This window comes from Vigna unguiculata, chromosome 9, assembly GCF_004118075.2.
Source record: "Vigna unguiculata cultivar IT97K-499-35 chromosome 9, ASM411807v1, whole genome shotgun sequence".
Lineage (NCBI taxonomy): Eukaryota > Viridiplantae > Streptophyta > Magnoliopsida > Fabales > Fabaceae > Vigna > Vigna unguiculata.
In genome coordinates, this window is record NC_040287.1 from 4,744,306 (window position 1) to 4,771,192 (window position 26,887).

General features: G+C 32.2%; 3 protein-coding genes, 1 long non-coding RNA gene and 1 pseudogene across 19 annotated transcripts; 2 read left to right on the top strand and 3 right to left on the bottom strand.

Annotated features, from left to right (window-relative positions):
• The first annotated feature begins 990 nt into the window (after nucleotides 1–990).
• Nucleotides 991–2,245, top strand: LOC114163129 (photosystem I reaction center subunit psaK, chloroplastic). Its single transcript, XM_028047246.1, has 3 exons — nucleotides 991–1,196; nucleotides 1,415–1,495; nucleotides 1,948–2,245. The coding sequence occupies exons 1-3, from the start codon at nucleotides 1,116–1,118 to the stop codon at nucleotides 2,173–2,175; spliced, it is 390 nt and encodes a 129-aa protein (XP_027903047.1). The 5' UTR covers nucleotides 991–1,115; the 3' UTR covers nucleotides 2,176–2,245.
• Nucleotides 2,246–2,679: 434 nt separating this feature from the next.
• Nucleotides 2,680–3,971, bottom strand: LOC114162787 (annotated as a pseudogene).
• Nucleotides 2,680–10,728, bottom strand: LOC114163128 (pentatricopeptide repeat-containing protein At4g21300). Of its 15 annotated transcripts, none has more exons than XM_028047244.1 (4): nucleotides 10,297–10,728; nucleotides 5,502–8,180; nucleotides 4,420–4,532; nucleotides 2,680–3,945 (listed from the first exon to the last, which is right to left on the bottom strand). In XM_028047244.1, the coding sequence occupies exons 2-3, from the start codon at nucleotides 7,990–7,992 to the stop codon at nucleotides 4,495–4,497; spliced, it is 2,529 nt and encodes an 842-aa protein (XP_027903045.1). In that variant the 5' UTR covers nucleotides 7,993–8,180; nucleotides 10,297–10,728; the 3' UTR covers nucleotides 2,680–3,945; nucleotides 4,420–4,494. The 15 variants fall into 15 exon arrangements, with proteins under 15 accessions (XP_027903045.1, XP_027903044.1, XP_027903042.1 ...); XM_028047243.1 differs by having other exon boundaries at nucleotides 2,680–3,957; XM_028047241.1 differs by having other exon boundaries at nucleotides 2,680–3,957; nucleotides 5,215–8,180.
• Nucleotides 10,729–11,830: 1,102 nt separating this feature from the next.
• Nucleotides 11,831–17,048, bottom strand: LOC114164024 (probable inositol transporter 2). 2 transcript variants are annotated; one of them, XM_028048481.1, is made up of 6 exons: nucleotides 16,807–17,048; nucleotides 16,352–16,422; nucleotides 14,281–14,616; nucleotides 13,735–13,842; nucleotides 13,054–13,647; nucleotides 11,831–12,561 (listed from the first exon to the last, which is right to left on the bottom strand). In XM_028048481.1, exons 1-6 carry the CDS (start codon nucleotides 16,937–16,939, stop codon nucleotides 12,088–12,090), a joined length of 1,716 nt encoding a protein of 571 aa, XP_027904282.1. In that variant the 5' UTR covers nucleotides 16,940–17,048; the 3' UTR covers nucleotides 11,831–12,087. The 2 variants fall into 2 exon arrangements, with proteins under 2 accessions (XP_027904282.1, XP_027904283.1); XM_028048482.1 differs by lacking the exons at nucleotides 16,352–16,422; nucleotides 16,807–17,048 and adding an exon at nucleotides 14,845–15,031 and having other exon boundaries at nucleotides 11,835–12,561.
• A 1,741-nt stretch (nucleotides 17,049–18,789) lies between these two features.
• LOC114162216 lies at nucleotides 18,790–20,560 on the top strand. The gene is made up of 3 exons (XR_003599166.1): nucleotides 18,790–18,881; nucleotides 18,967–19,037; nucleotides 20,342–20,560. It is a non-coding gene; the product is annotated as an uncharacterized LOC114162216 (long non-coding RNA).
• Nucleotides 20,561–26,887: the final 6,327 nt, after the last annotated feature.

Consider the following 26,887-nt stretch of genomic DNA (forward strand, 5'->3'; position numbering starts at 1 on the left):
CAAATTTACAAATATTAACCAAGTGAGACACATTAGATCAGTTTTAAAGTGTCAAAGAAATTAACTAAATAACTTTATTCTAGAAAAAAAAGATCCAAATCAATTCAAAAATATTTATTTTAATCTATTATCAATTTTTCGGATAGGGTTTTAATTATTTTATTTTTATCAGTTCTGTATTGAACATTCCTAATATGTATTATCTTAACTATCAGGATTAAACTGTCTCATTCTATATACTTTTATGTTCATTTCAAAATCTATTCCAATTATCTATTATGCCTAAAATAAGAAGAAAAAAATTTAATGTAATTCACAGAGTGACCTTTAATCCTTAAAATGACCTTAGACATTATTCTTGGGTGAAACTACTCATGTTAGTTATATAAACTGTGTGGACTAAATATTTTATAATTTAATATAGAAACAAAACAATTTTTTTCTTTATAATAGCATTTCAAACTCTATTTCAATTATCTATTATGCTTAAAATAAGAAAAAAAACTTAATGTAATTCACAGAGTGTGACCTTTACTCCTTAAAATGACCCTAGTTTGAGACATTTTTGGGTGAAACCACTCATATTAGTTATATAAACTGTGTGTACTAAATATTTTATAACTTAATTTAGAACTAAAACAATTTTTTTTTTATAATAGTGAATCCGATTTCTATTAAAAATCACAAACTCAATAAATATAAATGAAAACAAAATGACTAGAATTAAACTGTGGGATAAATGTTAACTTTTTTTCTCTCTCCAATAAACTTAACTTTATTATTTGTTATACAAAAATTTCTTTTATCCTATAAATCAAATTAAATAATATAAATAAATTTTATATTATGCCATTTTGTTTTATGAAAAAAATAGGGTGTTACATAGCGGCTATTAAGACATTATCCATTATCCATTCCTCCAAATCATATAATGCCACGTCGGAATAACGAATCTTTGGTCATCTCACTTTGGCCTTCTGAGGCCACAAATTCCTCATGTGGCTGCCATTAGATACATCATAGTCAGAGAAGAAAGCCACAAAACATTTCAAGAAAAAGGAGACTCAGAGAAGAAACCAAACATATTTTCATTTTCCTCTTCTTAGTTTTAACAAATGGCAACCACTGCAATCACCACTCTTCCCCAATTCACTGGTCTCAGACCCCAATTCTCAGCTGCCCCTGTGCAGAACTTGGTCAGCACATTTTATATTTACAAATTTACCATGTTTTATTTAGTATACATATATCATCTTCTTGTTTCTGCTCTTATAATTTGGATTTTCAGCTGAGAGATTTCAGTTTTGTTTCTCTACTTAGGTTTCAAAATACATTTATAGATATTAATTTGATGTTTTAAAATATATAAAATTTTCAATTGTAATGTGATTGTGATAACTGGGTATGTTCACAGGTTGCTGTCCAACCCTTGAGGCGCAAGGGAAAGGGTGGTTTGGGAGTTCGATGTGACTACATTGGTTCATCCACTAATCTGGTAGGATCTTATGGATTTGTTTCATTACAAAGCCTAGCTTAATAGATAAAAGCTCAGTTTTTTAGAAGGGTACAAAGAAATTCTTGTTAATACATACCTCAATCATGTGAATTGCTTGGTGGATCTGCATAATGGTGCTAATAATCATACTGTTTCTTGTTCAAATGAATGAGAAAGAAGTGAGGGAGAACATTCATTTAAGTTAAATATGTTTTTTTCTTTAATTCTTTTTCAAAATTTAGTCTAATTTAGTTTTCTAATTTTAAAAGTACGTAAATCTAATTTTTTTAACTAAATTTTATTAAAAATTTATTCGAAGTCAAAATGTGTTTTATAATATTATTTGAGTTATTTATATTATTTGATAAATTTACACTTCGGTGTGTTAAATGAGAAACAGAAATCATTGGTTTGAAATGATCGATAATTGAGATTGTTGAAATGTTGAACAGATCATGGTGGCTTCTACAAGCCTGATGCTGTTTGCTGGAAGGTTTGGATTGGCTCCATCAGCAAACAGGAAAGCGACTGCAGGGCTAAAGCTGGAGGTGAGGGACTCAGGGTTGCAGACTGGTGATCCTGCTGGTTTCACTCTTGCAGACACCTTGGCCTGTGGTACTGTTGGCCACATCATTGGGGTTGGGATTGTTCTTGGTCTCAAGAACATTGGTGCAATTTAAACATTCCCTTCACTGAATCTGTAATCAATTACTCATCTACTTTATTTTCCCTCTTCTTTCTCAACCTTAACTTCATCTTCTGCTTATCCTCTCCCTTCTAAACGCAGCAAAATATAGCTGTGATGAAATTCATAAGCACTCCCTTCGATGCAAACATAATAACGTAAAAAAAACCCCACAACTAAGAGAGAAAAGCAGTACATTTAAAAGAAAAAAATAAAAGCTTCTTACATATTTTTCATATGCGTGTTTTTTTTTTTACATATGCATAAATCTAAGAACCAGAAGCTTACTGAACTTGAACTCCTAACACTTGGTGCCAACACAATGGTAACACATTCTTACATGGGACAATGATTTGATGTTATTGTATTTCAAGAAGGAGAGACCTTATTTGAAGTGTTACCCACAAAACTTGTACAAAAGTTTAGTTAGTATATTATTGAAAATAAGTAAATGATACTATAGTACACAATTGTCACTTCAGATGTCTGTGTGCCCGAGTTTCAAGGACCATAAAAACTTTAATTAAGAATATCTGATGTTTGAAGTTCAACCAGAAAAACTTAACAACCATAAACTAAGGTTTCTGTTAAATAAGAAATCTGCATCCTCTGTGAAGTAATGCTTTCAAACTCGGGTTTTCCCCTGTCAAAAAACTTAAAATACACATTAAAAAGCTACGTTTTTATTTGCTACATCAAGTAATAATTTAGAGAAACAGCAGCTGATTGTCATGTACCAGCTTCTGTAGATTGTTGTCTAAACTCTTCATCTCCACTCCATAGAAATTGATCCCAACCACTGCTGCCCGCACTCGTATCCAAGTAATCAAAAGGAACTGCTGTTTTCAGGCCTGGCCTAACAGCGCAACGATCTTCCACAATTCTAAACTCCACATCATTTCCTTCACTATGAATACTCTCTAATTCATCCCATGCAAACAAGGGCAATGTAAAGGCATCCCAAGGGTTGAAATCCACAATCTTAACTCTCTCGTCCTTTGTGATATAAACATCAAATGTGTAGTTTTCTGACTCAAATTTAGACTTCACATGACTGTTAAAAAATGCTAGGATCAATGAAAGGAGATCATTCTTCTTTTCAAGCAAAATAGGATAAAAAGTAGTAACCTCACGTTGAGAAATTCTAATTAACTTCTGATCTCGTATGAAAGAAACATCGAAATTCCATGTCTGGATGGAGAGATGGATACCATTTACGGAGTGCAAGAAAGAAATTATGGGGCCTTGTTGAAGATTTATCCTGGCATGAATCATACGCATGGCACAAGTCATGGACCAACGAGTCAGATGCTCAAAATAAAAGTGCAATCTAACTGAAACTGGTGCACCGAAGGCTACCAGCGGTACTTATCCATGCTGAATCTTTTGGAGCACTCCAATTCAGTTTGGGAAAGACTGCACCCCCAAGGGACTCAATAGATTCCTTAATTTTCAATTCAAGTTCTGGAAACAAAGATGGTGGAGAATCTTCTGCTTCATCTCCAGATCCCTCTGAAACCTGAAATCTTCTTCCTCATTTGGATTATGAACTCTATTGGGTAATGCATCTTCATTTAAGACAGAAGCAGGTAAGAGGAAGGGCCCAGAGTCATCAAGAAGGTACTGAATAAATGACTCGGGGAGTTGATGAATTACAGTCTTGATGGATACAGATTTGAACTTTGGATACCACTCTTGAATCTGACATCGATTCACCTCTTTCACTTTGATATTCTGTAACCGAAGTTTCTCTACCAAAAACAACCTGTTGAAGTGCCTATTCTTCAACAATCAGTATCTTGTATTCAGTAACCATAAGTATAAGAGATCAATTGGGTGACTCAAGAGAAAAGAACATGCAGAGTAGCTTATATATTAGATAAGAACAGTGGATGATAACTGGAGGGTTTTGATTGGACCAGTAGAGGATATAGATAATAAAGTCACCATTGAGAAGGCAGGAAAGTCTGAGTAAATATAGGATAGAAGCACTGCATTGAGATTATGCTGTAGCTTTTTCAGTTGCTTTCTTTGTATTCATACACCACTATCTTAATAATACGCCTTAAATTTCATACCCTCTTCTCCAAGAATACGTGGTAAACTTGATTTTCAATAAATATGAACTATTAAACAGTCTCCCTACCTAGACAACCTTCCTTGCAGCAGAGATAAAAAAACACGCATATTATTGAGTTGAGATAGAATTAAATAGAGGTTTGGACTTAAGGAAAATTACCTCTTAAAGGACAAATATGATAGGCCACGTTAGTTGTGCTCAATTTCTTGTTTGGCTTGTTTATGAAATGCTTCATCACCAAAATAGATGCAGAGTCACTTCCTCTTCATCAACTACAACAAATAATATAAATTAATGTAAGAAAATGTGTTCCAACCTAAGCAAAATATAAAGCATATCTTCGAAAGTAACAAAGGTTTGTGTAAACTAAGGTATAGCTGATTAACGCAACTAACAGCTTGTTTTGATGTATAACAATTGCAATCTGTTCGGTTGGAGGAAAATGGAGAAGACAGGAAGGCATATCTACACGTTGTAATTGTAAGCTATTTAATACAGTTTTTAGGAGCAGAATGAAAGAGAGAAGAATCCCTGCTTGGTCAATTTCAAAGAATGATAAACAGTGGTCTTATTTTTTTTCTGTTAAGTGCCCTTACAGTTATTGCTGGTCTTTTCATTCTTCCTGCAGTATGCACACTTTAACTAAAAGAAGAATATACCGCTGATAATTCTCCCATCTCAGCATGCCCTAAGCTACATTGCAAGGACATACAAGTACAATAGTCAAACCAAAGTCAACAAAATTTCCAAGACTTCGATATGAATCTACTTATACTTGAACATAACAAAAATTTCTGTTAAATGGTAAATGCAAATAGAGATTGGAATGCATAAATTCAACAAAAAAACTAAAAGAGAAGAAGGGGAATTATGTTCGACAAGTCATCAACGTTGGTTACAAAGAATTTGATAAAAAGGAAGGTAGAAGTAACAAGAATGATTGAAATAATTTACCCAATCATGAAGCTCATAAACCATGTGGGTGACAATTCTCAAGTAAATACTAGATTCAGGTGAGACTGTTGGAAACCTTCGAAGAATATTCTGACGTAATAACTACTTGCTTAAGAGATAACTTAAAGCATACTCATACGTTTGGATAGAAGTTATCTCAAAATGATTAGTTGCATCAAGTATTTGCTATGACTATAACTGAGAATACGAAAGAAATCAATCATTCTTATTTCAATGCCTGCCCATGATTTGAGGGTGCAACGGAAGGTATGGTTGAGGAATATAACCCTGTTTTCTCAACTCAGGAAGGAGACTCTTCAGAATCAAATATATCTCAACAGATTTTGGGTGATTTCCATCGGCAGCAGAAAACATATGAGTTCTCCCATTAACATCAATCCAGCTGTATCCAGGTATCTTCTGAACTCCTTTCTCCTTCATTAAACTTCTAATTTTAAGAACACTTGCCCATTCACCAGCATCAGCATGTACATTAGAAAGCAATACATAGTATCCAGAATTATTTGGATCCAGATCTACAAGATGCCTTGAAGCTAGTTTAGCTAACTCCACATTGCCATGGAGCCGGCAAGCTCCTAGCAATGTCCCCCAAACACCAGCATCTGGAGTGAATGGTATGCTCTTCATGGTATCAAATGCTTCTTGCAAACGGCCAGCACGACCATACAAATCTACCATGCATGCATAGTGCTCCATCCTAGCACTGATACCATATTCTGTAGTCATGCAACGAAAGTAGTGTATGCCTTCATCAACTAAGCCTGCATGGCCACAAGCAGAAAGTATGACAAGAAAAGTAACATGGTCAGGGTGAATCCCAGCTCCTAACATCTCATGGAATAGTTCAAGGCACTCTCTAGGGAAACCATGGTTTCCATAGGCAGCAATGATGCTGTTCCATGAAACTTCATTCTTCCCATCCATCAGGTCAAACACACATCGAGCCAACGCTAGTTTTCCACATTTAGAATACATGTCTATCAGTGCACTTGCAACAAAAGTGTCAAAACTAAATGCATTTCTTATCACATAGGCATGCATCTCTTTCCCATAATAGAGTGCTGGTAAATTTGAAGCAGCAGAGAGAGCAGATGATAGGCTCACAGTATCATACTTGGCTCCACTAATTCCCATTTGGCGAAAGAGATCAATGGCCATTTCTGGTTTTCCATTCTGTGAGAAGCTTGAAAGCATTGAGTTCCAACATACACTATCTTTTTCGGACATTCTTCTAAAAAATTCATAAGCAAGATCCACTCTTCCACATTTTGCATACATATCCGTGATGGCAGATCCCACATTAACTATATTCTCTAGTCGTTTCTTTAGAATGTCACAATGCAACTCCTTCCCTAATTTTGTAGCAGCCATTGCAGCACAAGCTGGCAGAACACTAGCCATGGTTAGGCAATTAGGAACCATTCCCTCTTTAATTAACCACCGAAAAATGTTTATAGCATCCCTATTCAGCCCATTAAGAACATAACCTGATATCATAGCAGTGCACACTGCAACATCAACCAAAGTATTCTGCTGGAAAATATTGTATGCCATCTTTACATCTCCACCCTTGAAGTATATGTCAATAAGAGCACTCTTCAAATAGACATCAAAAGGCACCCTATGTCGCACTATGTAACCATGAGCTTCCTTACAATGTTTGAGACTCCCGGTTCTAAGGATAGAAGGAAGGAAACTTGCAAAAGTGACCGCATCTGGTTTGACACCGGCAGAGATCATTGCATTAAACAAAGGTGCAGCCTCATCTGAAAACCCATTTTGTACATATCCAGCAATCAACCCATTCCAACTTACCGTATCAGTTTGTGACATTGTATTAAATAACTTGCGAGCATCTAAAAGGTTCCCGCATTTTGAATACATGGCAACCAGTGTGTTTGCTACCTGTGGATCAAACTCAAATCCACTACCAATAACAAGACCATGAAGCTGAGTACCAACACAAAAATTCCCTTTCATAGCACATATAGACAAAATACAAGTATATGTCACTGAATTAAGCCTACTATAAGAGGTCCTCATGTCAAGAAAAGTCCCTATTGCATTTTCAAAATTTCCAATTTTGACATAACCATGAAGCATCACATTCCACAAAATGGTGTCTCTCAGGGGCAATTCATCAAACACAAGTCGTGCATCATGAATATAACCATTGTCTGCATACAACTTGATCAAAGCACTGCCGACAAACAAGTCCACATGAAATCCCATCAATCGAGCCATATTATGAACCACCATACACAACGGCACATTATTCAAACCACCACAAGCTTTAATCACATAAGGGAATGTGTATTTGTCAGGTGAAACTTTACTACCCAACATCTTGAAGTAAAACAACAACGCAAAATCAAACCACCCCAACATGTAAAGCCCTCTCATCATCCAATTCCAAGGAAGAGCGTAGCACAATTCAAGCCTGAAGAACAAGTTTCCTGCATCCTTGATTCTACCACAAAGAACATATAGGCCCAAAATTCTGGAACTCAGTGAGCAAATATCATTCATGCCACCAACAACGACTTGAGTGTGAACTTGTCTAACTTGTTGAAGCAAAGAAGCATTTGAACAGGCCCGGAACAAAGATTCCAAATGGGTTGTGAGGGAATCTTGGGTCTCCAAGGCCAAAAGATGTGATTTTGATACAACATTGTTGCCTATATTTGTTGCTGTGTGCATGAATTTGGACCTTGAAATTGCGAGTCTAAACATAGAGCATAGATTTTGAGATAACATTGTTGCCTATGTTTGTTGCTGTGTGCATGAATTTGGACCTTGAAATTGAGTCTAGACATAAAGCATATATTGAATCTTGGATACCACTCTTGAATCTGACATCGATTCACCTCTTCCACTATCATATTCTGTAACAGTAGTTTATCTACCAAATATAACCTGTTGAAGTCCCTCTTCTTCAACAATATCTGGTATTTAGTAACCATAAGTACAAGAGATCAATTGGGTTGCTTAAGAAAAAAGAACATGCAGATTATATTAGATTAGATATTACACAAGAACAGCGAATGAATGATGGTTGGATGGTTTTGATTGGACCAGTGGAGGATATAGATAATAAAGTCACCATGGAGAAGGCAGGAAAATCTGAGTGAATACAGGATAGAAACACTGATTGAGAAACTTCTAATGATACTAAAGCTAGTTGGGATAAAAGCACTGCATTGAGATTATGCTGTAGCTTTTTCAGTTGCTTTCTTTATATTCATGCACCAAGACTATCTTAATACTCCTTAAATTTCATACCTTGTCCTCAAATAAATGGTAACTTGATTTTCGAAAACATGAACTATTAAATTGTCTCCCTAGACAGACAGCCCTTCTTGCAGCAGACATAAAACTAGGCATATGTAACCACGTACAGACTAAATCTATAAGTAACTGAGTACACACAGATCAAAATCCATAGGTAAGATCCGTATATCATTATGCACAAATTATAATCTGTCAATTAACTACATAAACATTTTCTTAAAATTGGTGTCTTTTTCCTGGAATCATTGCTGCATGAGTATAACTGCAATTATTGCTGAAATAATTGACCATATAAAGAAGTCAATTTAGGGTGGCAATTTAGAGGCATACTTCAACTATGTTTCCAAAGGACTAGAGTGAGTTTAGAGACTCTACACATAACACTATTGATTATTAAAATCAATGCATAGAAGGGGGAATTTGGTTCCTAAATTTAATTTACAATAATAATTTTATTATGTGACCGAAACATTACTATTGAATTTGAAGGTCGAAACTATATTAAACAGTTACATTTGGTTTCAATTTCTATTTAACAAAATGCATTACTATTGAAATTGCACAAACGAGAAACTATTGAAATCCTTAGCAGGTTCTGTTAACTACCATAAGGGAATAAAATTAAAAAGACATACACATAATATTTCTATATTATATTAATTTGAGAATTTAAGGTCCAGATGTTCTAGTATTGAGATACAATCTCTCCAGTCCAATTATGAACATATCATATTTCCTAGTTTAATTGTTTAAGAGCATATTTACTATGTTAGGTCCAATATGAAAGATTCATAAATAGTTTTGAAAAGTTGAGAACAAAACAAAAATAATCCCTACTCTAGATTAGATATATTTCAGTACTTGAGTTGGGAAGAAGCTTGGTACAATTTCAATTGGTCAAAAAGTGTTCCAGTCTCAATTTGAAGGGACTGAATTTGTACTCAAGTTCCTGTATATATTGAGTCTTTCTTTGTTTTGAACGCAAGTTAGATGGTTGATTAACTACTATTATATACAAACAATAATACTTGTTTAGAATAACTAAAGAAATGCATAACAACTACTGAGTTACCCAGACTAAAAGTTAATGAAACTAGAAAGTAATATGTTTGCCATCCTGTATGTTCGACACTCCTAAAAGTAAAATGGCATATTACTACAAATTAAATTTCCCAAAGAAAAAAAAAAGGATGTATATGTTAATTAAGCTTCAAATATATCAGTCACATACCAATGAATGTTAAAGTAAAATCTTCTAAACAAAACTTGATCCATAGGACTGTCCAACAAACAATTCACGCCCTTGTGAAAATGTGTACCGGCTTAAGAAATACCATTAAAAGGAAATCAACTTCAAGAATTTCATACAATAAGACTATATGAAATCACACACATAAAAACAATATTCTCATGCTCGAAAGTTGGTCACTTGAATTGAAACGTGTGCAGGAATAATTACAACATCATTAGAAATAAGAACAATGCTGTTAGCAATAAACAAAGTTGATTGGCAAATGTGAATGAAAAAACCAGTGAAACGAGTACAACAAGTCTTCAAACCATGCATTCTTGAGATAAGGATTCCCAGTCAGCAAAAATAAAAAGTTATTCTAGCCTAAACAGGTACTAACAACCTATTCATGATCGTCCAGACATTAAGACCTGATAAGAATATCATATCATAATTAAAGTGAACTACTATATTGTCTACATGTAATCTAGGACTAAAAGTAGATTGCAGTCGTATATGTATAATGAAGGAAAACGTACTTAAACCATAGAGGATTCCATTTTGGCAGAAGATTTTGACAACTACTTAAGAAACAGATAATTCGTAAAGGGCATTCTCTGTTCTAAAACTTTGTTTCGCGGTGCTCCAAACTCCCCTCGACCAATGAATGGCAACCTCCGACAATAAACAAGGAACTCTGACCATCTACGATGACCTCCGACAATGCTCTCTGTTTCAGATTCTCCTTGGGCACGACGAGACTTTGCTAGATTTTGCCATTTTAGTTTAATTTGGGATTAGGGCACGAATACTATAAAAAAAAAGGAAACTTTTTGTTTTTCACTTTTTCAATAATCTGTATGTAAAATCTTTAAATCTCTATGTATCAAGTTTCTGTGTTGATGTTGAGTTCTTCGTTCTGTGTTTGGAGTTCTCTGCGTTCGCACCATTCTCTCGGTTTCTTTCTCTTGTCCATTTCACACATCGGGTAGTCCAAGCTACAAATTAGTGGGCTGGGTTATTTTAGGGTTTCAGGTTTGCAAATTACTTTTTGCAGTTTACAATTTCTTCATTCACTCCCATAAAGTGTTGAAAAGCTTAAAATATTGGATAATGATATTTTAATCCATTTTTTTATCCACTTTTAATTCATTACTTTAATCATCTTTCAATTATTTATTTTAATTTTTTTAAATAATGTGATGTAATAATCTAAGAATGATTATAATCATAGATTAAAAATGAGTCAAAATATCCTTATCATAAAATATTCGTGTTTTATATACTTTTAGGATAAAATTTGAAAACATACTAACAATTATGCAATTTTAAATTCAGATATAATTTAAAAATATTTTTTGAATTATATAATACAATATATATATATATATATATATATATATATATATATATATATATGTATTCCCAATTAACAACAAAATAAAAAGAAAATTATGAGAGTAATTACGGGTTGGTGACAATAAGCAATTGGTAGAAAATTAAAGGTAAATTTAAGATTACATAGATGAAAGTAAGTTACCAAATCATTATTCTAAAGTTTTGGATTAAAAATCTATATTATTTTATGATTTTGGAGTAGAAATAATATGGTATACAAGTAGTACATAATTTTATACCTTAATAGGTGAGTGTGATGTGATTTTTTGAAATTATTTGATGAAGGTGTTTGCTACTTGCTGATTCTTTGACTAACTATTGTAAAGTGTGGAAGTGAGTGGAGGTTAAGCAGTCTCAGGTTTGTCTTGTTGGATATTGATTTTCTTCTATTTTATCTTTGGGCTAATCTCTGATGTGATGTTCTTCATACTCTGTTTTTTCAAGTAAAATGGTTTTTCTCGCTCAACAATGAGACTCCTTATTATTCCATCCTTTTTTGTAATAATTGGTGAAAAATCAAAGGGACTGCAGGAAGCTACAGAAAAATACTTTTTTTTCTTCTGTTGTTACCATTAGTTGGTGTGAAGGAGAAAAAGAAGCCAAATAGAAAATGTTCATGTTAGAAGATCAAATTCTTTATATTGAATAAGTTTCATAATATTGAGAAAGAAAATGTAAAGCAATCGATAATAATTTAACATTTTTTATTAGTTCATAAAGAAGAGCTTAATATCAATCCTCTAGGGATCTCATAAGGATTTTCAGCAACCCAACTAATCAACTACATACACATTAGGGCTAAAATTCTAGCTATCACAAATCTTACCCAAAGAAACCATTGTCAATACCATATTTCACAAGCCACTTAATTCACTATTTAGAGCTATAACAACTAAACATGACTCAAACAAGGTTCTTTGTTCTTATTTGAGTCAGTGCTTCTCAGAGCTAGAATATCTCTTCTGCCAAAACTTAAACTGCAAAGATCTTTGTTCCAGCATCTTCTCTACTTCTTCCATTGGAACCCCTTTGGTCTCAGGTACATAAACAACGACAAAGAAAATGGCCACAACGGCTACAATTCCAAACATCATGAATGTCCACGCTGTCCCAATAGCTTCTGTCAAGGACAAAAAGGATTCTGAAACAATGAGGTTGGAAATCCAAACAGTTGTGGATGCTATTCCTCCACAGATTCCTCTGTACCTCAAGGGATAGATCTCAGAGTTCACAACCCATGGAACAGTTCCCATCCCAGGTGAGAAGAAAATTATGTAAAGAGCAAGGCCTACTAAGGCAGTCCAACCATATTTGCTAGGACACCCTCTGGTGTACCATGCCCTATGATCACTGCCACACAACTTCTTTGTCACATCATTGGAGATCAAACATGCCCCGGGTAAAAGCTGCAAATTTAATAGAAATTAGTGTCAATGGATATAAAATGCAAAATTGTATGTATGGTGGTGTCAACATTTGGAATTGAAGTAACTTGTTTCATTGCTTTCCCTCTCAATAATTGACAGTAACATGACATGCAAAATCCTGCCATATGCATTATGTGTGATCTTGAACTAGTTTTCTAGCCCTTCCCTCCCAGTAATTGGTAAGAGTGTTGTGAACCACAAAATTGAAACATGATGTTGGTCATTGGTAAGAGTGTTCTGAACCACAAAATTGAAACATGACGTTGGTCGGTAGGGGATCTAAGACCCTAAGTCAGTGGGGACAGTATGTTGATGGAGGCAAATATATAAGATTAAGTGGACAAAGTAAATTTTTTTCATACACTTAGTAATAATTTTAATAAAACCAGGAGGTACCTTTGCCCAAACTGGTGTATATGTAGGTCTGTTAGTGGTGTTGTTAAAATGTAAAATGGTGGAATGGATTTGTACCTTGTCATCTGCAGCACAAAAACCACAAGATGGTGAAGCCTTTAGGCATGTCATGCAACTCCATTCACCAGGGTTCGCAGCTGCTTTGTAATCAGGACATGTGTTGTTGAACTGAGAGGTTCCAATGGCACTAACCATTGGAGCATGAATTTCACTTTCTCGAAAAGATACAGTTAGCATAGCCAAGGAGAACACAACTCCAAACAAACTGATGAGAGCAAGCTTTTTCCTCCCAGTCTTGTCAATAAAGTATATACTCAGAATTGAACCAAATGCATTCAGACCAGATGTGATGAGTGACAGAAGCAGTGCTGTTCTGTTAGATGCAAAACCAGCCAACTGAACAATGGTGGGGCTGTAGTACATCACAGTGTTGATCCCCACAAACTGCTGGAAGATTAGAAGACCCATGCCTGCATATAAACCTCTTCTCACAGCTGGGGTTCTCAACAGTTTGATCAAGCTCACTTTCTCTGATGATTCTGTTTCCTTAATTTCCATATCAACTGATTCCTTCAAAGCCTGAATTTCACCTTCAACTTCGCTAGGCGGGTAAATCTTTCTCAGAATTGCTTTTGCCTCCTCTTCCCTACCCTGTGGGAACAAAAATGTAACAACAATTAAGATTTACAGTTTCACATATCAATGACAACTGATCAATGATGATGATGATGATCCAACCTTGCGGTACAGCCAACGAGGCGATTCTGGGAGTGTCAACATTAATACAACTTGAAACAGAGCTGGTGCTGCTGCTACCCCTAACATCCACCTCCATGTCCCTGGTGCCTGAATGACAAAAACATGCACAAACTCATTTACCATATACTAAATGAACAAAAGAACACCAAGACCAAAGTTCAACGATCCACCACATGTTAATTTTAAAACCAACCTTCTGTATGCAAATGGAAATAGATTCTCTCATGTATGTTCAATTTCTTTCCTAGTAAACATTAAATAGCTAATGCCTATCTAACACTATCAATAAGGAGAGATACAAGACAAAAAATTTTCAATCAGTGTCAGAAAAGTTTCACCCTAGTTACCCTCTTTACCCCATGGATTACAGAAGGTTAAACTACAAATTTTGATTAGAGAACAGCTTGAGAGACGCTCATGGAATTGCATGTATGAAAAACCCATTTCATGAACACCAACATTTATTATCACATTCATATAGCACAAATTTGTAAGAAAGTGAAAAGTGACAGCACAGTTTCTCACCTTGGTAAAGGCCAAGTTGATGAGGTATGAAAGGAACTGTCCTCCAGTGATGAGAAAACTGTTGAGACTCACAAGGGCTCCTCGTACTCTGGTCGGAGAAGCCTCTGAAATGTAGAGAGGTGATGCCATTGAAGCCATACCAACACCAATGCCAACGAACACACGACCCACGATGAGAACAGTTGGGCCATTCGCAGCAGCCATGATTACAGACCCAGCAAAAAAGAGGGTATCTGCAAGAACAATTCCTTTCTTTCTTCCAAATCGATCGTTGATCCATCCTCCAACTGAAGCCCCTATGATTGCTCCAGCAATTGCAGTACTCACTATGGCTTCCTGACATTTTTTACAATTCACACAGAATGAGAATAATACCAAAAGTCACACATCACCATCAATTTGCTTTACAGCAAAGAATCACAGTTTCAGATTTGTGGCACCCCAAGTGTAATTCACTCACAACAATTCCAATTCATTCACACATACTATATGAAATTGAACTCAAACAGTGAGATGAAAAAAGTAAAATTGAAAAAAAAAAAAAGAAAAAAAAAAGAATCTGACCTTTAGGACAGATTTGAGACCATTTAGTAATTAAACAATGGAACTAAATCAGAATTAAAGTGTACCACAAGTTACTTCCTTCTCTTAATTATATGTTTGATGATTGATTACGCAGGTTAAGAATATAATTAGGATTTGGGGATTTTCAGTGGTTGCTGCAGCTAGTGCTCAATTTTGCTTTTGTTGGCCAACACCCCAACGGGACCAACGGAACATTTCTTCAGCTAACACATGATTGTGACACAAGACACATGTCAACTTCTCAGGTGATGATACCCTTTTTAATTTTTTTATTATTTTGTATTTCATTATACTATATAAAAAAACATGAAACATTTATTCATACACACATCTCCAGAAATACTAGTTTTTTATTTTACTCTACCAATCAAGTAAGAGAGCACTGTTATAAAATTTAAAGGTTTTCCTTTCACTAATTAAACATCACCAACCATAAAATGATTATTTTATAATTATAAATTGGATTTATTTCATTCTTTACAGTGTGATTAACACAAACCAAGTATTTGGTTTGTGGTTGGTTCATTTTTCAAAGCATCCTAACGTGAAAGAAACAAATCTATGATGTCAGTTCATTCAATGCGGAAATGAACTCTTAAATCGGGCGTTAACTGAATTGAGATATACGCAAGTGTTATGTTAATTATGGAAATAAAAAAACGGGGTTAGTTTAATAATAATTATTATTATAATTAAATAATAGTTAATTTTATTAACCGAATCTCATCCCGTGAATCGGGATCAGACAATTCAAATGTTTGCAACCGAACATTAAAAATATTATCTTGAAAACTACCTTAATTCATCCTAAGTTAAAGTTTATCTTTAAAGATAATAAGAAAAATATATCACTAAGAAATTAAGTCATGATTTTCGCACTTCCCAAAATTATGAATAAAATACGGAAAATAAATAAAATAAATAAAATTTTACTACCAAGTTGACTCTAGTAGCAAAAATTTTTGTTATTTAATAAATTTAAAGCAAAAGGAAAACTTACCTAAAAATTAGTTAAAACTAAAGTGATTTGCAAATACAAACTTTACAAAAAAGAAGGAGTATTATCTTCTTCCCAAACTAGTTAGGGTTTTAATCTCTTTAATCTGTCCTAAAATAATTGATGAAATTATTGTTCTTTTTTTTTTTAATTTGGTCTTACGACCATCATAATTATTTTATATATCATTCAGTGTATTTCTTGAAAAAAAAAACTATTTTAACAAAAATTGTATGCAAAAAGATATATTTATTATGCAAAAATATGGAATATGTTGATTATAATAATAGTATGAGGCTATTTGTGTGAGTGTTTGAAACATAGAAAAAGATGAGTTTGTTTTTTCTGCAAGTTGGTGGCTGTGAACAGAGAAGATGTAAGCAAGGGCAATAAAGTCCATGAAAGTAGGTTCAGAGTCACAAGAATTTTGAATTCATTGAAAGACTGAAACTTCATCAATGGTCTCAGAGAATAGAATATTAATAATACCTGAAGCCAAGTTTTTCTATCCACTGATCTGAAATCGTCTCTGATATACAACAGAGCCCCAGATATAACTCCTGCACTTACACACACCCCAATTAATCATCAAAAATCATAATAACAACACTAATCATAATACTATATGCTAATTATACATATATATTAATCATATTGTAAAAATAAACCTCGTGTACCCTTTTGAAATATACTAATCTATCGTAAATAATATGATTCAGAACAGTTTTCAACATAAATAAAAGAGTGATTTTGTGGTTAGAACATAGAAAAGCATGGAGATTTACAAGTGGGAATGGTGAGAGGGTGAGAAACAGAGGAAGGGTTGTTTCATTACAAGAAACTTGAAAAACAAAACAAGATTTTTGATGTTTTTTGAGAGAGACAAGAGAATGGTTAAAAATGGAGTATGATAACTTAGATTTTTTGTTTTCTGTGTTATTTACCAGTGTCATAACCAAAGAGAAGACCACCGATTCCAGCGGAAAAAGCAAGACGAAGAACATAAGGGTTTTTCCATGAAAGAGATAAACATTCTCTGAAAGCTGAGACATCAGCTTCAGGCACACCTCCTTCCATGGGGGAAGAGAAAAGAAGAAGAAGAGAAAGAGGAAAAACAACGTTGGTGTTTTTTGTTTGAGCAAAGGTAGTGTGTGTTGAGTTTGAGATACGGAGAGAAGAGGGTGCAATGGGTGGTGTATTTATAATGGAACAAAAATGTTGTGATGACGAGTTTGGACACTACACTAATAATGGAGTCAAAATGGTTTTCTTTTTCTTTTTATTTTTCACTTCTTCTCTCTTCTCTCTTTTCTGATGTTAAAGATCAATTCTTTTTCTCACCACAGAAAAAAATATGAAGGATAAAGACAATAATCAATCTGGCATGCAAGATACGTTAACAAAAATGAACTTGCCAAAATGATAAAAGGTTTAGATAAATTATTCTCTTAAATATTTTAACCATAAAAAAGGTGTCTTTTAAATGTTCTTAATTGTTAAAAAAAATTGTTGAATCATTTGCAACAATGTTTTATATTTTTACCTCTTTAATTCATGCCTTTAATTTTGATATATGAGATAGAAAAACTAGAACAGAAAATTACCATTACATATAGTGTTTCGTTTTCATGAACTATTTATAAGCATTGTCCTAGTGTCTCACTATGACAGCTTCATTCAATTTTTTTAATATTATATAATAATAATAATTATATAAATACCGAAGTTTTCATCAGATTGTATGTTTAAATAAAAGTATCAATATATTATATATAATTTATATATATGCTTTTCAATTTTTATCTACGATGAAAAAACGCGGAAAAAGTGAATTTTTATTTTAAGGGAATATAAAATATTATTTAAGAAAAATATAAATAGATAGCTGGTAATTTAAAAACAAATAATATTTTGTAAAAAAGAAGTAGTGGATTTAATTGTATAGGGGTCCACAATTTTATTAGAACAGTGCAGAAGTGGACAAGTCAACTTGGTCGGCTTATAAGCACATTAAGTCTATTTTTGTTTCAGTGAAATGAAACTGCATTTGAAAATGTAGGAGTTTTATCCATATAAATTTTTTATATAACATACTTTGAAAATAAAAAAAAGTGATAAAAATAGAATAGAAGAGTATGAGCTGAAATGAGTAACGTAATTGACAGAGACACGAATAAAAGTATTTTATATTTTTTTATGGATAATAGTTCTTCTGGATATTGATTCTGTACCGATATAGAAGGTTGGTTTTTTCTTTCTTATGTGTAAGTTTTATCTGTTCAAATTCTGATATAAAAGAGTTTTTCTTTCTTTCTTTTAGGAACCATAAGATGTAAATACTGTTCTTTTTTTTTATTAAAGCAATGTGTTAACTCACTGATACTATTTGAATTGGTTTGATTACTTATTTAATTTCATTTCAAATTCAAAGTACATGCGTAATATTTTGTTCAGCTCATGATCATGTAAAAATTACTTTTTGACATCACTTGTAAAAGTAAATGATGTCAGAAGTTGCCCATTTAATACTGCACCGTGGACGGCGGCATCGGATGCGCAACCACCGTCACTGGCGGTGGAAAAGCTATCAACACCAACACTTTCTGCCGGTCGCCACCGCTCACGGTGGTTCTTCTGCCGCTATAGGGGTTTCTTTGTCACGGTAGTTTACGGAATGCAGTTAAATTTTTTTTGTTGATATTTAATTTTCTAAATTTTATTTTATTTATTCCTCATTGTAAAATTTGTTGGTAATAATGCTATTTACATTCAAATTTAGGTATTGGATGTAAGGCCCAGTTTTTCCTACTGCCTTATTTTTGTAAGGACTGTCCCAAATCGAATGGGTCTAAAGGCTAGCCCAAAATGAATTCAAACCCTAAGACTGTCCTAACCCTAACTCTTCCCTTCATTTTTTAGAAAAATGTTCCTTGTCCTTGAGCCGCAGCCGCCTCTCAATCTCTGCTAGGGTTTGGTACCACCGTAGGCACGCAAGTTCGAACCAGCTCTCTTCCTCTACGTAAGTATCCTTTCATTCGTGCTTGTGGTTCTGCTACTGTTACACTGGGTAACTCATTTTTCCATTGCTTCTCATTTCTTTCCAGCACCTTAAGTCGCTCCTTGAACTGCCGCTTTCCGCTGTTTAGGGTCGAGGTCTCGTGCTAGCCATTTCCAGGTAAGGAAGCTATGGCTTACTCATATATTCCGATTTTCCATGTTGGTTGGCTGTTATTTCGAGGTTAGGTGGTTGGTGTGATGTTATGTTAGCTGTGAACGTCTGAGTATGTTGTTTTGGACTGGTGTGTGTGGCTGTTGTAGGAAAACAGTGGCGAGACTTGATAATCTCGCCCAAGCGAACTAGTCTCGCCTAGGCGAGATGGACAGGGACTCACCTAGACCCTTTTTACGCGAAAGGTCGCTCAGGCGACCAACTAAGTTTTTGAGCGAGCGAACGTCTCGCCTAAGCGAGATCCCGCGTGAGCTCCTGTTTCCTTTTTCCGAGCCCTCGCCTAAGCGAAGGTGGCTCGCCTGAGTGAGACCCTTCAGTCTGAGCGAGGAGTTGGGCGAGACAGTGTGATTGTGTGGTTGTTTCTGACATTCTGAAATGGTTTATGCTTGCTTGGATGTTGATTACTGTGTTAAATGCATGAGACAAATAAATATGCATGAGTGATGTGATTCATGAATTATAAATGATGGTTTGGGGCGTGAACCTTCGCATGTGAAGTGAATGAGGTGGTTGGTATTAAATTGACACGACATTGGCATGAGATGAAATTCCACTATGTTGGTTGAGAATGATGAACTGGTATGGATTTACTGGAAAAATGAAAGAGATGGATTATGAAGAACTAGTATGCAATATGTATGTATAAATCTATATGATGAATCTTTATTGATTAGTTGAGCATGTTTAGTCTGTGTCAGTGCATAATTCCTTGGAGTCTCTAGGTGAGGCTTTCAGGGTCGCGCTTCAGTGGTCGGGACGTAATTCCATGGCTCCTGTTAGTGGGTGTCCATGGTGGTGCCCCATTTGTATAACTAGGTAAGGATTCAAGATAAGGTTGCGTCCTGACACTCTAAGGAGTCAGTTAGTCTCACTTAGAGCGGATTGACTCTTGTGGTGAGAGTAGCAGGAGGCCTGAAATTTATTAAGGGCTAACCTTGTGGTGAGGGAAATTGATTCATTGTAACACTTGTAACACATTGCTTGGGGGTGAGCAGAGGTATACACCATAAGTGCGAGCATCCGCTGAATCCGACCAGGTTATATGTATCCGGATGAGTTGAGTCGTGTCTTAGTGTATTGTTTGGAAAGTCATAACATGCTTAGTTGATATGTGTATATGGGATTGTGAAAATATATTTGATTGTATGGATGAAATAGTTTGTGCTCTAGCTTACCATACTTTCGTTGTTGTGTGTTATGTTGTGTGGTACTCTCTTTTGCGATGATCATCAACTTGTTGGTGTGAGCAGATGCGAGAAACGCCCGTGGACAACAGGGAGGTGATGGTTCCGCTATATAGTCTGCGTGGACTGGACCTTATTTCTTAATGGGCTTTTCTTTAGGGCTATGGCCCATGTATTGCTTTATGCTTTATTACTCTACTTTCATCTATTAGACCTTTCAACTGTTTTTTGTTGGCATCGTGGTGTGCCTAGTTTTGTAGGAGTGGTGTTAAGGACCCCAGGACTGTGCTGTTATACTATTTATGTGTAGCGTTTCTTTTAATTCCGCTTATTAATTAAATGGGACGTTACATTGGATGTAAAATTGAACTACTACATAACATTATTGATTGATATGTTGGAATGCTCAATAATTTTGAAAAATCTTTACACCGATCAATTTTTTTTTATAATTTTCATCGAATTTTGTTAAATCAGTTTTTATTTTATTTTTTTTAAAATTGGTTTTAATTTTTGTTAATTTTATTCAATGTGATCTTTTGTTGTTAATACAGTTTAAATAATTAACAGTAAAAAATAATGACGGTCACGTGTCATTTCGTAATTTATTCTATTTTAATTGTATTTTTTTTAATTTTTTCTTAAATGTCAACGATTCAATCAAAAAACTTATCAAGTGTCAGAGTTAATGTTTGATATTCAATTTGGTCCTTATATTAATTATTTTGTTCAATTTAGTTTCAATTTTTTTTTAAAATGAAACAATTTTGTCATTCTCCAAATTAAGATCAAATTTACTTTTTTATATTAAAATTCACATTTTTATTAAATATTTTTGTTTAGAATTACAATTAGTTTAAAATTAGAACGAAAATTGTAAGGATAAAGACTAATTTTAAAAATTTAGATCAATGATATTAGTTTTCATCCTTAAAATTCTCGTTCTAATTTTAAATTAATTTTAACCTTAAACAAAAAATATTTAATAAAAATGTGAATTTTAATAAAAACATCATTATAACTTTTATATAAAAATTAAATTTGATCTCAATTTTGAGAATTTCTCAATTTTAAACAAAATTAGAATTAAATTGAACAAAAATAACAAACAAAGGGACTAAATTGAATATAAAGCATTGATTATGACACATGGCACGATGCTAGGTTAACACATATGCATTTTTTTAAAATTATATAATTTTTTTAAAATTTTTCAATTTTTAAACAAAATTTGAACTAAATTGAACAAAAATAACAAATATAGGGACTGCATATAAAATTTTGACTCTAACACGTCGACATTTTTTTCAAAAATTAAAATAAAATTAAAAAAATCAAATAAACCACGAACTAAATTAAACAAAAATAACAAATATAAGGACTACATACAAAATATTGACTGTGATAGGTAGACATTTAAAAAATAATAATTAAAAAATTAAAAAAAATCAAATAAATCAGGAAGTGACACGTGACAGTCACGATTCATTATCGTTAATAATTTAAATTGGATTAGAAAAAAAATTAAACGAAATTGACGAAAATTAGAATTATTTAAATAAATAAATTATGAAAATTATAACTGATTTGATAAAACTTGACAAAAAATTAAAAAAAAAATTAACCTTAGTTAGACAACAACTGGTTGCTAGTAATAAATAAATATTGATTTCGAATCTGTTTTCCGGCAAATTATTTATGTAGCTAAACCTAGGAAACTGTTTTTTTCTAGCAATATATGGTCCGGTTGTCAGAAAATTAATTGAAATTTGATTCCGGCGAACCAAATCGTATTATTCATTATCATCTTATTCATTGTCTTGCATTTTCTTACAAGTAAACAAAGAATATCATTGGAAATAATGTATTAGTGATTCTCATGTTAGCCTATGAAATGTAGACTATTATTTTGTATTATAACAAAGGACCTTTTCATCATGGGTGAAAATTAATGTTATGATGATCATCGTGATTTTTTCGTGTTTGTATTATATCAAGTCATAGCAAAATGAAGAGGGTTTTTAATGTATTTATCAAGTTGAAATACATTAAACACATTATGAAGTTTTGAAATGTTTGGAGATAAAACAATTTGGTAGGTGAAAAAATCAATCTAGTTAAAAATTTAATAAGGATCAATAAATTTGAGTGAAAGTTTTTTAGATTTGAAAGTTCTATAATTTTAACCATATGTTTAACTTTCAAGAAAACATAATTTCTTTTTTAAAAGTCAAGGTTTTCTTTGTTGTCATAACATTTCTTTACTTATTTTGTGAAATTTTAATCTTTACTATAATTATTTTAATCTTATAGTTTCTCCGTAAATTATTTCTCAACCCATAATTAAAAAATGTTCATTTTCATACGGATACAATGGGGTTCTATATCTCTTTCTTATAGAACCCCATATAAACAAAAATCAATTTTAATTATATTTAATCTAATAAAATACAAATTAAATTTAACATAATAAAATATAAATTAAATTTTATTTATTTTGTTGTTGCAGATAATGGATATTTGCATATATGCATAATATGATATTCGTACCCGATTACAAACGGGTATTATTTCTAGTGACATAAATTGATCATAACTTACACTTTGTCCTAAGACAACCTCTTAACAAATCATTTAAAGATTGGACAGTACTTTTAGATTCTTGATCACTTTGAGAGTGATCAGCTAAACTACAAGTCTAACTTTTGTTTTCAATACTCCTTGTAAATTATTCCAAAGTTTAGAGGTGGAATTAGAGTCTCTACATAAAATTATACTATAAGGTACGTGATGCATTTAATATATTTTTTTTTTCATTTACAAATGAACTAGAACTAATCTCAATGAGGAAAATGTAATGTTATAATAGATAGAAAGCAAACACGTTTTGTTAATATGTCCACAATGATTCACATTGCATCATGACCAAACTTAGTCATTGCTAAACCTCCCTTAAAATCCATGGTTTTGCATACACATTTCCATTTTGGAACATCTAAAGATTGTAGTTCCCAATAAAAGTTTTATATGTTCTATTTTTGTTTTTTTGTCACATTAAATAATGGTGACAAACTCTCTGAATGGCAATGTCGGCCAGTCCGCCTTGTTTTGGCCTGCATCGCATAAGAAATATGGGTTAATTTCTCTGGTCCGCCTCGCATTATGTTTGTCCCACGGGTTTGCGGGTTGTCCTGCGGCCTGCATGAGAAATTATTCATTTTGTATTTTTTCATTAAGGTGTAGAATTTTAATAACCTTATTTTATCTAATTAAATTAGTAAAAATAAAAAATTTATAAGCCTAATTCTTAAAGAAATAAGTACTATTCAAATTTTATAATTCCTAACTTTTAAGTACATGTTGAAAACAAAAATGACTTATCTAGATTAAAACAAGGAAATAAACACAAACAATCAAGTTGCTTTTTGATGGACTAGAGAAAAAACTCTAATGACTAACTTGCTTATGAGAAACACACATTATGTATTGTATTAGTGCAACCAGATTTTAGAGATTTAAGTCGATGCGAACTAAAGTGGGTTGACCTATTGTTGGCCCGCACAGATTGCGGGTTAAGCGGGTCATTGAGCCAAATTACTCAGTCCGTCCCACACTTTTTCTTGCAGACTTGCAGGCTGAACCGCATGGTCCGTCCCACATTATCATTCCTATTCTCCTAATGTTTTCTTCATTCTAGATCACCAAAACATTTTCTCAAGTCTTAATATATTTTTGTGGTAACTAGATAAATACTCAAACTACACTTACAAGCTTTTCACAAATATTAGTTTTCTCATATATTATCTCTAAATTTTACTATTTTACTACAAACATGGGAGAATTTATATCCTTTTCCTTTTATTCTTATTGTGAATTTTTCTTGCAAAAATTGTTCTCTTTTTTTATATTTCTTTATTTCTTCCAAATATTCACCGAAGATTTTTATCATTTCTAAGCATATAATATAAAATCTCAGTTTCATAATTAAATTCGAATCTTTGAATGATTTTATGAAATCTAATTCCTTCATTATAATAACAAATACATAGATAGATTTTCGTCTCAAAGCATTTGTCACAATGCTTGCTTTCCCAAGGCAATACTGCAACTTATAGTCATTTCAATTATGCTTGCTTCATTTTTAGTAAACAAGCTAAGCTACTCTTAAATTTACAAAAACAATTTCTCTTTAAATGATTCATTAATTCAATTGATTTTAAAAACCTTATTTACTTAACTAATATCCCTTAATTTCTAAGTTAACTTGGCGCAATAACTCTAAGACTCTAAACCAATCAATAAATTTCATAAAAATGCAAAAGCCAGAAGACTATACCAAAATTGTTGATTGGTCCTAATTCAAACATTTTAGTCTTCCTCTTTTATATACATTTTTTTATCTACTTATTGAATGAAAATGCAAAAATGATATTTATTTGCAATAATAAAGTTTCTCTACTATAGGGACCATTACTAAAATTAACTTTTGGTTCCACAAGGACTTCAAAAATACCTTTTAGGGGCAATGATAATTTCTCCAAACATTTTTTCATGCTTCACAAAATATGACAAACATCTTCTCCAAAACATCAGACACCATTGTTCCCAGGGTAAACCTACTACTAAAAATTCTTATATTATATGAAATTTTTCTTGTAAATTTATTAAAAAACTTTACGACTTTTTTCTGTTATTTTTTCTAAGAATCTTAATTGGCAGGTAATTCTTTTGTGGGTAATTATTTCTTACAAAATTATAAAATTTATAGGTATTTCCTACAAAATTTGTTGCGAAAAATGTTTTATACAAAATATTTTGCAGAAAAATTGACAACAATTTTCTACATTTTTTTATAACAAAATTTATAAATATTTCTTAAAAACAATTCAAAACAAAATTGACAAGAAATATGAATTTTTTTAGTAATATCCATAACAACGTAGCGAAGGAAAACCAATTTTAATTTGTGATACTAATTTTATAATTTTATATTTTTCTTTTTCTTTTGTTTCTTTGTGCACCAATGAAATTATATAAATATTTCAAAATATACCTCTCTACAAAGAACACCAATGCTGTTGTGAAATAATAATTCTAAGCTTTGAACTTTCTATAGGATAGGCTCTTAACTTTTTTAACTCTTAAGACTTTTCCAACTTCATAAATATCTCATCTTAATTTAATTATGCTTTTGTTACAATTAAACATCTAATTTATTTTGGAAGTAGTTATGTATAGTCAACTTTTTATTTTATTTTATATCATTTTGTGTTCAGTGTACTCATTATTTATCCTCTATAATAGGAGTTCCAGCAAGGACAAATATTAGTTTTAGAAGCTTATTTATTACCATTAATTTACAACACAGGTGTCTAGTGATGTTACCACATATTAATTATCCTCAAATCAAAGGGTTAGACAAAAATAGTTGATATATTAAAGTAAGGATAAAGAATTGGGACAATCTTTGATGAAATCAACCTTTTAGTCATACCTTTTTGTTTTATATATCTTCCAACAAATCAGATTAATTTAAAACATACAGCACTATATATATGTATGTGGAAATGAAATATTAATTATCATAGTATTTCTCTAACTTTTACATTTACGAGGTATTATTCGATATAGTACTTGATATAGTACTTGAAAAACACCATATGAGTCAAAATAAAATTAAACTAAGAGTGTATTCTTTTAAGAGAGTGAATTTAAGGAAAAATGAGTTGATAGATTTGAATATATTTGAAAATATTAGAGTGGATGAATTTTAGTTGTTTTTTTTAAGAAATTGGGATGTAAAGTGATTGAATTTGAGAATAAAATTTATGAATTATTTAATTGATGTGATAGATAAAAAAATTTAATTAAATAAAATGTGAGATTACTATTTTACCCTTTTATTTAAAATTGATATATTATTATTATTGGTATTATTTTCTACTTTTATACCACTCACTCAGAAAAATAATAAAGAAAAGCTCACATTTTTGACATGTGAATTAGACAAGAATAATGATGAAAACGTATTTTTATCTCAATAGATCTTCTCAATTCGGAGAAGTGAGTAATACTTTTAATAAGTTAATTATAAAATATTAATCATAGATTTTAATTAAGGTTTTTGTAAATTTGGATATTTTTAATTATATTGAGTATTTAAAAAAGTTTATATTTTATAATTGAATTCAGTTTAATTTTCTTATTACTCGATAAAGTGACTGTTATCTTATATGATTATTTAATTCTTACTATATATTGTTTTATATTTTTACAATTTTACAATTTTATGACTTCACCTTAGCTAGTCTACATTAACTATCGATAAAATCGATTTAAAACGTATAAAACATTTGAAAATCTTACATTTATTGAGATAGAGTTGAACTTAAATTTTATTACTTACTTATATATATATATATATATATATATATATATATATATATATATATATATATATATATATTAATTGAGTTTATTTTAAATTTTATTAACTTTATACATATTAATTAAGTTAAACTTAAATTTTATTACCTTTATATACATATTAATGAATGAATGAAACAAAAATTATTAGCAATTGACTAAAAGATAAAATCCTTTTAAAGCTTT

Bases quoted from the DNA above. Each gene is read 5' to 3' on its own strand.
- LOC114164024 (XM_028048481.1), bottom strand. From the start codon at position 16,939: ATGGAAGGAGGTGTGCCTGAAGCTGATGTCTCAGCTTTCAGAGAATGT. The intron at 13,843-14,280 runs GTGAGAAACTGT...TTTGTCATTCAG, and splicing joins TCAACTTGGCCTTTACCAAG to GCACCAGGGACATGGAGGTG. The intron at 13,648-13,734 runs GTTGGATCATCA...TTGTTCCCACAG, and splicing joins CTCGTTGGCTGTACCGCAAG to GGTAGGGAAGAGGAGGCAAA.
- LOC114163128 (XM_028047241.1), bottom strand. From the start codon at position 7,992: ATGTTATCTCAAAATCTATGCTCTATGTTTAGACTCGCAATTTCAAGG.
- LOC114163129 (XM_028047246.1), top strand. From the start codon at position 1,116: ATGGCAACCACTGCAATCACCACTCTTCCCCAATTCACTGGTCTCAGA. The intron at 1,197-1,414 runs GTCAGCACATTT...GTATGTTCACAG, and splicing joins CTGCCCCTGTGCAGAACTTG to GTTGCTGTCCAACCCTTGAG. The intron at 1,496-1,947 runs GTAGGATCTTAT...AATGTTGAACAG, and splicing joins TTGGTTCATCCACTAATCTG to ATCATGGTGGCTTCTACAAG.